Below are 12579 nucleotides of genomic sequence, written 5' to 3'. Positions count from 1 at the left end.
TTACAGAGCATGGGTCCTAGGCCTGCCCTGTCGCTCACATACTGGGTGGCCTTGGGGGAGATCTTCCTCTGTCTGTGCTGCCACTTCCCACCTATCAGGATAATGGTTGGTGCCATCCACTCAGCGCCAGCTCACCGTGACTCTATATGGCAGAGCTAAACTAGTATCAGACTGGTGATCTTCATGAAATGAGATGGTCAGTATTTCCTCCCTTAGCGCGGCTGTGGGTCCAAACCGGCAGCACTGCAGTTAGCAGCTGAACATTTAACCACTGGTCCGCCAGGGGTGCGTAATACTATCACAGGGTTTTCATGCAGGATGACATCCTTATTCCTACAAGCAAAGACCATTAATATGATGATTACTCCAAATCACACCCCAACTGCAAGACGAAACTGAAGTGTTGCTTTTTAACCTACTTCTGCAGGCTGGAATTGATCCAATAGGCAATCAAGATGAATTGATAGTTACTGGTGATTGTAATGTGAACGTCGGAAACAGAGAAGAAAGATCAGTGATTGGGGAAAAAAATATGGCCTTGGGAATGACACCAGAGATCGCATGATAGAATTATGCAAGACCAACAACTTGTTCATTGCTGATACCGTTTCCTCAATAACATGAATGACGACTACAAACATAAACCTCAACGGGTGGAATACAAAAACAAACGGGGGGAAAAAACAAACCCCAAACTGCTGTCAATTCACACTGACTCATAGTGACCCTAGATGGGAACTGCCCCGTAGGGTTTTTTGAGACTGTAACTCTTTATGGGAAGAGATAGCCTCATCTTTCTCCCACGGAGTGGCTAACCTTGAGGTTACCAGCCCAGCATGTAACCAAGCAGGGCTCTGAATGAAATAAATGGGAATCAAATCCACTACATCTCTGATGATGATGGAGAAGCTCAAGAGTATCCATCAGAACAAGAGCAGGGACTGTTGAGGTTGAAGCTGAAGAAAATTAAAGCACGTCCTCAAGAGTCAAAGGATGACCTTGAACGTGTCCCACCCAAACTGAGAGACCATCTCAAGCATCGTTTTGCTGCATTGAACACTAATGACTTGTGGAATGCATCAAGGACAGGCTACACTAAGAAAACAACAGGTAATTAAAATGACAGAAAAGGCCAAAATAGATGTCAGAAGAGACCCCGACCCTTGCTATTCAACATAGACTAGCGAAAGTGAATGGATGAAATGATGGAAAGGCTTCAAAGGGCAGCTTAAGAAGACAAATTATTATAATGAAATGTGCAAAGATCTGGAGTTAGAAAGAGAAAGACATGTCTGGCATTTCTCAAGCTGAGAGATGAAGAAAACATGCAACCCTCACGTTAGGAGATTGAAGGATTCCATGGACAAACTATTGGACAACACAGGGCACAACAAAGGAAGATGGAATGAATACAGAGTCACTGCACCAGAAACGACTGGCCCACAGTCAGGCCTTTTCGGAGACCCCATGAGATAAAGGACCAATGGCACTGAAGGAAAGAGTCCAAGCTGCACTCAGGTATTCGCTGAAAACAAGGCTCCAGGAATCGGCAGACTACCAACAGAGATGCTTCAACGCTGAAAGCCCTCACTGAAAGCCAACCAACTGGAAGAGATCCGTATTTGCGTCCATTCCAAAGAAAGATGATCCAACAACATGCGGACATCGCTGGATAATATCACTGAAGAGGAGGGAATTGCCAGAAACACGCACAGGATCCAGAAGAGGACATCGGACCAGGGCTGTCATTGCAAACATCAGCTAGACCTTGCTTGGAAGCAGAGGATGCCAGAAAGATGTTACCTGTGCTTTACTGACTGTGCAAAAGCATCGGACTATGTATGCATGCTTAGTGACGGAGAGGGTCAGCCAAAACAAGGAAGCCTTCCGAGATGGGCTGAGGCCATGGCTCAAACCCCGCAATGGGCTCAAACCCCACAAGGATGGTGAAGGCGGAGCAGGACCAGGACTAGATGGTGTTCATTCTGTTGTGGATGGAGGTAGAGATGAGTTGGAACAGACTCAATGGCACCTAACAGCAACAACTTCACACTGTGTAGTGATGAAGATTAGATGCAGGTAAAGGGTATCCAAGGACACCTGATGGTAACCATCAGCGGTGTGGCTATGGCCGTGGCCATGAGCTATCTAGATGACCTTTCACCCCCACTCCCGGCTGACCTCTCCACACAGGCAGGGAGGGACTCCTTCCTCACTCTGCCCTCTTTCTAAGATCCAGGTCATGGGGCTTCGCCTTGGGGCTCCCACTGAGGGGACCTCCGTTCTGATAGTCTGTTTCCCTGTCTAGTGCTTCTGTAATACTCCAAGGAGATGGTCCCCTCTCTACCTCTCACGAACTTTCTCAAAGGGCCATGCTGTCTCAAAAACCAACGTCTGAGACTCTTGAGAAGCCTTAATGCCAACCCCTTATATTGGCACCACTGATGAAGAGACAGGCTAGGTGGGAAATGACCTAAGGTCACACAGTTGCTGTGAGTGCGATCTAGTAGGTGTTCGTGACGTGCTCCCTGGTGGTATCCACGAGGTCCAGCACTGACCCAGCGAGTGTGCTACGGGGCTTCTGTCACACTGCCTCCTGGTTGAAAGGTGTCTCAAGACTGTGAGTACAGTCACCTGGACCCACGCATGGGTTACACCAGGCTAACAGAGATCTGGCCATCACGGGCCACGGGTTCGGATGCTAGAGGGACTTGAACCTATGACTCTGCAACCTGGTTTCGATGCCCCTTCTCTCCTGGAAGGACCCCTGCTAAGGGAACTGGCTGGCTATGTGCCTAACTAGACTGCCAGTGTGCTCTGCGGCGGGGGACTGCTGGCAGAGGCAGGTGCTACATCAAAAGAGTGCTGACGTCAAGGCAGTGGCTGAACAGAGAGGCCAGTGAAACAGAGAAAGCAGCCTTCCCCTGTCTGAGGAAAGGCCCTCCCCCGGCTGCTGCTCACAACCTTAAGATCACCTATTGCCCTCCCCACCCCCACCCCGAATCTTCCAAGAAGGCTGAACAGCCAAGCCAGCAGTGCAGGCTTGGGCCTTCTGCCCTGCCTCTCCTGTGTCCAGGGTCAGTCCCTGGCCTTGGACAGGGTCCCCGGGGCCTGAGGTGTTACTGAGTTTGTTGTTGCACTGCGTGGTGCTCTGAGCCCTGCCAACCAGGTGGGGACACCTTGTGATGCAGAGGGCCTTGTGAAGGCCAGGCTGGGATCACAGGGGTGGGTTTCCTTGCTGTGGCCCTCCTTCTGGCCTGCTCTCTGCCCCACGACCATTTGCTTACCAGCTCCCGCATGACCCTGGGAAACCGCCAGTAACCAAACAAGTACTGAAGGCTGCCACTCTGGAGTTCATTGCAGGCCAGGCAGAGCCCAGTCTTCCACTGGGTGCTGTGGGCCCCTGTGAGGGGGCAGCTGGGGGTAAAAGGAGGGCCTTGTGGTCTCCAGGGCACCAGGCGGGGGATCAGAGTGGACACGGTGACTCCCAGGGCCCTGGTGGGCAGCAGCAAAGCATCTGGCTGCTAACCCAAAGGCTGGCAGAGGGGACCTGGCCAGAGATGGCACAGGAGAAGGCCCAGGCTAAGACCTGCACCTGTCTACTGGGATTCCAGCCTGCTAAACCTGATGGAGCCAGTTGTGCTCCGGGTCCGCACTGCCACCCCACCTAACAATAGCATGTTGCCCCTGCTCATGAACTTTGATCGCCGTCCCCCCACCCACCCCCACTCCTACCCCCACCGGCGCTCAAAGCCTTTGAAAGCTGCTTCTCAAGGGCCAGGCGACCCTGCAGGCTGCGCGGCTCCACACCCAGCCGCCTTCTCGGGCCGCCGAGAGCTCTCAGCTGGCGCAGGGCCAGGCGACAGCAGACAGGGGGCCCGGGGCAGGGGACCGGGGTAGAGAAAGCCGGGATGGTAGGGGGCGGGGAGAGGGGGGGAGGGAGACGGGGCCCCGCCCACCTGGTGGCGGGCCGCGCAGGGCGAGCGGCTCCCGGAGGGGCCGGGCCCGGGGGCGGGACCTGTCGCGCGCGCGTCCCCCCACGTGTCCCCGGCCCCGGCCCTGCCCCCGGGCCTGTGTTTATAACCTGGGATGCGCGCCGCGCTCGGCCCTGCGCCGCCGCCTGCCGTCAACGCCCGGGCCCGGTAAGGAGGGGTGGGGCCCCCTTTCCCACTCCCTCTCCTAGGGGCCCCCCTCGTCGTGAGCCCCTAATGCAGCGCAGCCGCGCGGTGAGCCGGGGCCGCGGGCGGACGCCGGAGACGCTGCGCGCCCTGCGCTTGACTGCGGCCGGTGGGGAGCCCGCTGACCCCTGGAGAGTGTCGCCCCGACGTCGGGGGCGCGTTCCCCCAGCTCCTGGGCCGCGGGGCGGGGCAGGGATGGACGCCCGGCTCTGAGGAGCACCCCGTTCTGCCTGGAGTTTCCTCCTCCAGTCCAGCTTCCCTGAACCCCTCAAGGGGAGCCCCTGACGTGTTCAGGTCCTCTGGCTCACTGACTCTGGTCCGGCCTTTCATTTTCCCTCTTGGCGAGACCAGAGTTCCAGCCCCACCTCGGTCCCCGCCCCCCCCACTTCTGGGGCCTGGGCGTCTGTCTTTGCCCCAGCCTCAGTTTACCCCGACAGAAGGGCTTGGATGGGGGCGGTCTCGCTCTCCTACAGGGTGCGGCAGGCGCCCGCCCCCGCCCCCAGAAGGGTCTGCGGCCTGCACTGTGCCCAGCCGGAGCTGGTGGCGTCGCCCGGGGCGGCGGTGCCCGGTTTTTCCCTGGCATTGGCTGCGGGCTGTGGGAGGGGCCGGGCCGCAGGAAGCCGCAGCCCCGTCTGGGCTTCTGCGATGCCCAACGCGGGCGGCTGCGCCCTTGCGGAGAAAGGGTCAGCGAGCAGTAGAGGAAATCCCTTCCCATCCTGCCCGAGCGCTTTCTGACGGTGGGGTGGGGATGGCTCCCTGCGAGCTGCCCGGCGCGGCTGCCATTCGGGGCGCGCAGAGACCTGTCCTTCCCCCGGGCCGAGTCGGGAGGGCCCTCGGCTTTGATCTTTTCCCTCCCAGCCCACTTCCGGGTGACAGGAGCAGCAGGTTCTGGAATGCTGCAGACCTAAGCCCCCAAGGCGAAGGCAGGTGCGACTCTGAGGACTGGGGCCTGTCCACCACTCCCCAAGCCTCAGTTTCTCCGCCCGTCTTAGCTGGCACAGACTCAGAAGACGCAGAGATCTTAAGGGGCTGGAGCCGAGCGGGTCCATTGAGCCCATGAGCAAGTGTCTGGGGAGTGGCGCGCTGGGGCCTGGGAAGACGCACACAGAGTCCCTGCCCTGATGAGTTAGGCTCTGATGCAGGCTGCCTGCAAGAGACCAACGGGACACACAGGGGTAGGAGCTTGGGCAATAAATACCTCAGACCTGGAGGAATCCTTGTTCCACGCCAGGACTTCCAACCGGTTCATTCCGGTTCAATCTCCTGAGGAGAGTTTGCCTGTCCACCTCTTATGGACTGAATCACAATCTACATTGTACAGATTCCGATTCAATCTTTCTGGGGTGGAAAAGCCAGTTCTCAGCAAGGGGTCAGACTGGAAGGAGCCTGTTTGAAGCCCTGTTCCAAACTTCCTCTCCACCTTTCATCTTTCCCCTAGCATCCCCTGTGGGAGCCAAGCTGGGGAGCTTGCAGGGAGCCTGGCCTAGCCCCTGTGTGTGTTAGGGAGAGAAGTGCTTCTGGCTTTGCGGAATATGAGGGGACCGAATGGATGAATCTTGAAAGCCAAACACCTAGAACAAGGGGGGGGGAGAGGTGTGCAATGCAGGGAGTATGGTCTCAGCATTGGGCAAGCACCTTTGCCCTCATCAATATCCCCAACCCTGGGTGGAGGAAGGTAGCTGGCGTATTGGGGTCCCTGAAAGAGTCTGATTTTCCTGGTTTGATTCTCAGGCCCAGAGACACGGTAGTCTCTTGCCTTGAGCTTCTTCATTTGTCCATTGAGAAAACAAAATTCCTCCTCAGTCTCTCACCTTAGATGTGAAGATGGAAATGAGCGAAGACCTTCTAGTGAATGGTTAGGTTGAATCCAGTAGGGGGACAGTGGCACCTCCAGGCCAAAGTGTGGAATTGCAGCCTCCCTCTATAAGACAGGAGTTGGGATGGCTGATCTTACACACAGAACCCTTAATGGCTGTGGTTCTCAACCTTCCTAATGCCACGGCCCTTTCATACAGTTCCTCATGTGACGGTGACCCCCAACCATACAATTATTTTTGTTGCTACTTCAAAACTGTACTTTTGTTACTGTTATGAATCGGGCGACCCCTGTGAAAGGGTTGTTCAACCCCCACCGGGGTTGCGACCCACAGGTTGAGAACCGCTGTCTTATGGTCTAGACTCTAGAGGAAGCCATGTTTGATACAACATTATGATGAACTCGGGTTTGATCGTTAGTGAGGGGTTCCAGAGAACAGATGCAGGGCTGCGGTTGTAAGCTCCATGACGCAGGACATGAAGAGAGAGAGTACACCTGTAGCGATGCATTGGAAATGTTATTCTCTGGACACTGCCTAAAGGGACGGGGAGTCCACATGAAGGTCTTGCAGGGAGCGAATGGTCTAGTAAAGAACTTGCGATCCGGTGTAAGTCCGGGTCATAGCCCCAACACTGCATCAGCTTTGTGACTTTGGGCAAGCTGCGTAACCCTCCTGCACAACCGATTCCTCGTAGGTAAAGAGAAGGTAATAGATCGTCCCTGCCTTGAAATGAAGTGTGGGGAAGTGAGCCCCAGCCTGCTCTTGTCATTCCAGCTCCCAAGCGTCCTTTAGTGCTGTGGCCAGGAGGACCTCGCATGGTCCCTGGAAGCGGGCAGTAGGGTTCTGCTGGATGGTGGGAAATGTCCTCTGCCTTGTCAATTAAGGCCAAGAAGGCAGGTGCCTGGGCATGAGGCCACCTTCCTCCCTTGCTTCAGACGTCCTAGTGAAGATGTCTAGGCTGGTGCTGGGGGTTGAGGGGCAAAGATGTTCTTAGCAGTGGGGAGACCCCATGAGACTTGTTCAAGGGTGGCTTGTGGCAGTGGTCAGGAGAGTGTAGTGAGCTCTGGAACTCACACACCCAACATCTCATCGAAACCTCACCTCGCCCCGTGGAGGACAGAAGGACAGGCTGTTCTCATCCAGGTGTGGAGCTTAGGCAGCGTGGCCCTTGGTCTGGCTGACTCAGCCCGCGCTTCCCCCGGGAGCTCACACTCATGGATTGGCCCAGAGGTTCCTTCTCTGTCTCCATATTTCTTTCCCCAGTGCAAAGCCTGGCCTTTATCTCACAGGCCACTGACCTCAGGGGCAGAAGGAGGAGGGGGCCAGGTGCCGGGAGGACGGGAGGTGAGGTGAGCATCAGGTGCCATCCTTCTCCCAGCCCAGCTGCCCAGCTGTTCTCTGTGTCCAGCTTGTCTACCGGCCCAACTTTATCTTATGCACGTAACTTTTCCAGGTGCGTGCTGCCAAGACAGCCATTCTTGTACATCACCTGGGTCCGGTGGCACCCACTTTGCAGACAAGGCCCTCGGGGCCTACATGTCTCACAGTCTGACAAGTCCAGACTGGGGGGATTCAAACCCCTCTGCACAGAGAGGAGTAGGAGCAGCAGTGCTGCCTGCTGCATGCCAGGCAGGCATGGTGGGACCCTGAAGCAGGGCAAGGCAGAGGAAGGTGATCTGTGTCCTCTGTCCTTCCCTCCTCCCTTCTTGACTCCAGGTGCCTTTGGAAGGTGGTAGGAGCAGAGCTTGCCTGTTAGAGCTCGGTATGTCTCGGGGTGGCATCATTTCTCCCTATCTCAAGTCCACCCCCGTCCACGGCCATGGAGTCTGGGCTACCTGAGACTCCCCTGACCACTCTCCTTGGCCCAGCACCCCTCCTCCGTAGGCCTTCCTTGAGAGGCGTGGCTCTGTAGCTCCCACCCTGGGTTATGGAGCCCAGCCTGTCTGGCTTTGAACTTTGGCTCTGCCACTTACCAGGCAAGCCAGACCTTGGGCAAACTCCTCAACCTGAGCCTCCGTCTCTTGGTCCCTGAAATGGGGACAACCCCACAGTGAGGGCCTCAGCCTCAGTGAGGGATGTGCCCCTCCTCTGAATGGTGGTGAGGATTTCATGGGCGAAGACACAAGTGGAAACTTAGCGCATTAAGCACTTGGGGTGCGGGCTATCTTATGTCAGTTATATCTCAACAGAGCTTGCCTGTTAGAGCTGGGTATGTCTCGGGGTGGCATGCAACAGGGTACAACCCCACCGGCACAGCAGACACCAGGGTTCCTGGGAACATGCTTTCCCTGAGAGCTTCCGGAGGCAGGAGGCTGGACCTCCAGGGCCTCCCTGCTCCATGAGGCTGCTCAAAAGGGATTCAGACGGCTGGGGAAGCTAGGGTTCAGGGCCTCTGGCCCCACCCCGCTGTCTGTTTGTCAGGATCGGCAGCCAGCTGAGCATCTTTTGCCTTTGCAGAGTGGTTCGCTGAGCTGTGGAGACAGGTTCTGGAAGAAGAGATCCCACGCCACCAATTCCAGGTACTAGCCAAGCCTTTCTGCCTCCATCTCTGCCCGCCTCCCCCACCAACTAATATCCTGGGTATTGCCTGGCGGTTGCCATGGGCACCATATGCTGGCTCCAGGGTCAAGGTCTGCTGAGTCACCAGCAGCCCGGGGCCTGGGTATTGGGGCTCTGCCAGCCCAGACAGAACCTGACCCGCAGGTGAATGCCCAGGCAAAGGATCCAATTGAGGCCCCCAGACTCCATCTTCTGGGTGTTGTCTCCACCCACCCCCAAGTCCAAAGGACAGAGAAGGGAGTCCGAGGGGGATAGGCTAGCGGGTGTTGGGTTTGTGAGATGTGTTAGGAACTGCGTGGCTCTACTACGTGACCAGACTCCAGCTCACACGTGGCTGGGGGAGCCAGGACAGCCACTTCACCTCGAGAAACCTCTGCATGTAGGGTGTGCTCACTGCACCAGGACCAACATCACGACGGCAGTGATGGCAGGTGACCTCTGGGCTTCCGTACACCTGTGGAGAGATGGCCATCCTCTTCCATCGGTGTCTGATGAGGGGCTCCCCACCACCCCCAGACAAAAACCCCTTTATGTGTGCACCAATGGGTCAGGTGACCTGGGTTCAAATGTGGCCCCTCTCACACGTTGATCGTGACCTTGGGCTGGTGGCCCTGCCTTTCTGACCTGCCGTGTCTCCTTCAGCAAAAGCTGCCTGATGGTAGCACCTACTCTGGAGGGCCTGTGGGTGTGTGGGGGTACGGGAGACACCCTAGTGCAGCCTGAGCAGTCGGGAAGCATCTGCTAGATAGAAGGTCCCGGAGGCCGGGGGACAGTGGGGAGCCTGAGCAGAGCTGAGGGGCAGGAGCGGGTGGGCATCTGTGCTCCCTGCAGAGCTAAGCTGAGTCTCTTGTGAGAGATCCCAGGTCAGATCCCTGGCTATGCCCTGCTCCAGGACTCAGTTTCCCTACTGTACTTTGGGGTTGCTGAGCTCCTCCTACTGAGGTGGCCTATTGCGTCATCCCCCCACCCCAACCCCCCTGAGGAACCTGAATTTGGAAAGCGCCTTGATGCCTCAAATCCCAGTGAGTGGAGGGGATGAAAGAAGGCTCAGGAGAGGCAGCGGTGGGGTTCCTGGGCTGGACACAGACACGCACCCCACCCTCAGCCCCAGTGTCGGGCTCTGCGATGGAGATCACGATCACAGCGGGGTTCAGGGTCCAGCACTGGCTGCTTAGCAAGGAGCAGTCAAGGCTGGGGACGCGTCTGCTGCTTGAGTTGTGCGGCCAGAGTCCTTTCCGACTCCCCCAGCTGCTGCATCTCCTTCCCTCCTGCTGGCCTGGGTCCAGCAGCTCAGTGCATACGCCTTCCTCTCTGGGAGGGGCTCAGCTTAAAGAGGTTGCTCCCTCGGGCCAGCCCTAAAGGCGAACTGGGCTGTGTGTAGGGGCAGGGTCCTCCGAGGTAAGGTGGAGGGGCTGTGACCTCAGGTGGCCCCGATTAGAGGTGCACATCCTTTCCCTGCCCACCAGCCAGTGATGGCTCATCCAAGGCCGCAGGGGTGGGGAACTGGGGGGAGCTAAACTGTGCAGAGACACACAGCTGCCAGATCAAGGCCAGTTGACCCCTAGTCCCTCACACCTGTCTTCCTTGACCCCTTCTAGACAAGATGTCCAGCAAAGGCTCCGTGGTGCTGGCCTACAGTGGCGGCCTCGACACCTCCTGCATCCTCGTGTGGCTGAAGGAGCAAGGCTATGATGTCATTGCCTACCTGGTGAGGCGGCACCCCTGGATTCTGTCTTTCCACCTGCAGCCAGCCCTGACGAGCTCCCAGCCCGCTGGCTCCAGTCCCTGCCCCCAGCCACCCCCTCCCCCACCGCTCCCTCGCCTTGACTAAGAGAATAGCTTGACAGTGCACTCCCTCAGTTTCTCCCTCTGCGAAATGGACACTTCCTTGCCCCCCCAGGACTGGGAGGAGGCCAGATCCTCTGTGGGTGACCACAGGGCAGGGTGGGAACCCTTTTTTTTTCCGCCAAGGGCCATTTGGATAGTTAGAACCTTTTTCCAGGGCCGTAGCATATGATCAACTGAAAAATGAATCTGCAACATTAGGTCAAACATTTAACTAACTTTCCCCTGATGTGCCGGCTGGAGTTGCTTCACTTCCGGGAGGCGCGTGATGTTATTGGGCATTGTTGATTTCCGAGGCCAGAGGTTCCGCCCCTGGCATGGGGGTGGGGGTGGCATGGGAGTGGTCTTGGCAGTGCTGCTGGGCACTGGTAGTTAGAGCTAAAACTGCAGACAAACCACTGGGCTTTTGTCTGCCCAGAGCCCAGTCCCCACCTCCCCTGAGAATAAGTAATTCTCTCCTGGGGAGATCCTGTTCGGCATGGAAGGCATGTGCCCCAACTACCATCCCAGCCCTCGTCAGTGGGGAGAGCCAGGCACGCTCCTCTGGCCTCCAGCAGCACAGTGGGGCACGGGCTGGCAGTTTTCACGCTGAATGTGACCTCAGATGAGGTCGCTAATGCTGGGCTCTGGCCAGCTCAGAGTAGAATGCAGGCAGCGAGGGTTCAGACGAGGCTCTGGGCACCAGGCCAGAGTCCAGTGGGACCAGAAACAGATTGCAGCCCCAGCTGTAGGGTCAGCACTGGGAGCTGCCGAGCGCAGGCACCTCTGGCCCCTGCCCTTCAGGCCCCTCGGGATGGTCAGGACTCAGCCTGGGACATGTGTGACCCCAGGGGCCGGTGGTTCCTGACAAGCCAACCTTGGCACCGGCTGTTGAGAAGTCAGATTCCAGGGAGATCTTGGCCCTTCCCCAGCACCATCCACAAAAGTTTATATTCCAGAAGCCTCTGCACACGGGCGAGGCTGACCCAGCCCCTGGCCTCTTGAAATCTGCTCTCCGGCACACGTGGGCAATCCAGTTCCAGCGACGGGGGTGGTTCTGCCTGCCGGACTCTGGTTCTCACCCTTCTCCTTTCCCTGACCTCCGGCCCTGCGGAAGGGAGCCACTCCCTAAGACCCTGCCTGAGCTGACTGGGCCTCTGGGTTTCTGCTCCGCAGGCCAACATCGGCCAGAAGGAAGACTTCGAGGAAGCCAGGAAGAAAGCGCTGAAGCTTGGAGCCACAAAGGTATCCAGTGGCTGCGGGATGTCAGGGCTGAAGGCAGGCGGAGGCAGCGGTGGAGTGTTGCCATCCAAGGCGCCTTGTCCCTGCTTCTAAGAGGATGACATGGTTACCTTCTTGCCTCCCTCCAGCACCCAGCCACCCCAACTTCCCATCCATCCATCTCTTCTCCATCTGTCCAGCAATCTATCCATCCGTCCGTCTACCCACCCACCTATGCATCCTGCTTTGACTTTGAGTTTGAACTACTTAGAGAGTCGTAGGAATTTGCCAAAGCAGTACCACGGGGCATGGGGTGGAGGGGACGGGGACAGCAGGGAGCTGGGGGTCAGCTGCTTCGTGGGTGTGAGGACCCCCTGGGAGTGAGGAGCGATTTGGGAACCAGACAGGTGGTGGGGCACCGCATTGTGTTGATGTGCTAAAGGACACTGAGGTGTGTTGGCTCTAAAATAGCTAGTTTCCCCTTTCGTGAATTTCACCTCCATAAAAGCAGAGAGTCCTGAGACCCCGTCATCATTGTGTTAAAGGTGCCCCCAAGTCACTTTTGGCTCTTGGCCCTCTGTGCCCTAAGTTTTTCAGGTTGTCCTTACAGGAGACATCACCAGATCTCCCTCCGGAGGAACCACTGCCTGGGGCTGAACTGCCAACTTTCCTGTTAGCCTCTGAGCACAACCAATGCCCCTGCTACCTCATTCCACTCACTGTCACAGCCGATCCCAGTGCACAGGGACCCCATGTATGGCTTCTGGAAACCATGAATGTGTCCTGGTGCAGACAGCCTCATTGTGCTCCCAGGGGCTTTGAACCTCCAACCTTGCAGTTCGCAGCCCAGCACCCAATCCCATGTGACCCTTAGGAATTGAGAGGCCCCAGAGCTTTTGTGGCCCACATCTACTTCCATTTATCTATTCTAAATGGAAGCTGACATTTAAACAATGGGAATTCACTTAGGAAGAGTAATA

The 12579-nt window shown here is 57.0% G+C and overlaps 1 protein-coding gene across 1 annotated transcript in view; it reads left to right on the top strand.

Annotated features, from left to right (window-relative positions):
• Nucleotides 1-4005: 4005 nt before the first annotated feature.
• Nucleotides 4006-12579, top strand: part of ASS1 (argininosuccinate synthase 1) — a 52395-nt gene continuing 43821 nt past the window's right edge. Inside the window, exons 1-4 of the mRNA XM_075560631.1 lie at nt 4006-4142; nt 8453-8514; nt 10153-10262; nt 11555-11623. Coding sequence (XP_075416746.1) covers nt 10158-10262; nt 11555-11623 — 174 coding nt within the window. The 5' untranslated portion in view covers nt 4006-4142; nt 8453-8514; nt 10153-10157. The remainder of the gene's footprint in view (nt 4143-8452; nt 8515-10152; nt 10263-11554; nt 11624-12579) is intronic.

This window comes from Tenrec ecaudatus, chromosome 10 (genome assembly GCF_050624435.1).
Source record: "Tenrec ecaudatus isolate mTenEca1 chromosome 10, mTenEca1.hap1, whole genome shotgun sequence".
Taxonomy (NCBI): Eukaryota; Metazoa; Chordata; class Mammalia; order Afrosoricida; family Tenrecidae; genus Tenrec; species Tenrec ecaudatus.
Note: the sequence above shows the minus strand (reverse complement) of the source record. Positions and strands in the feature narration are given on the sequence as shown.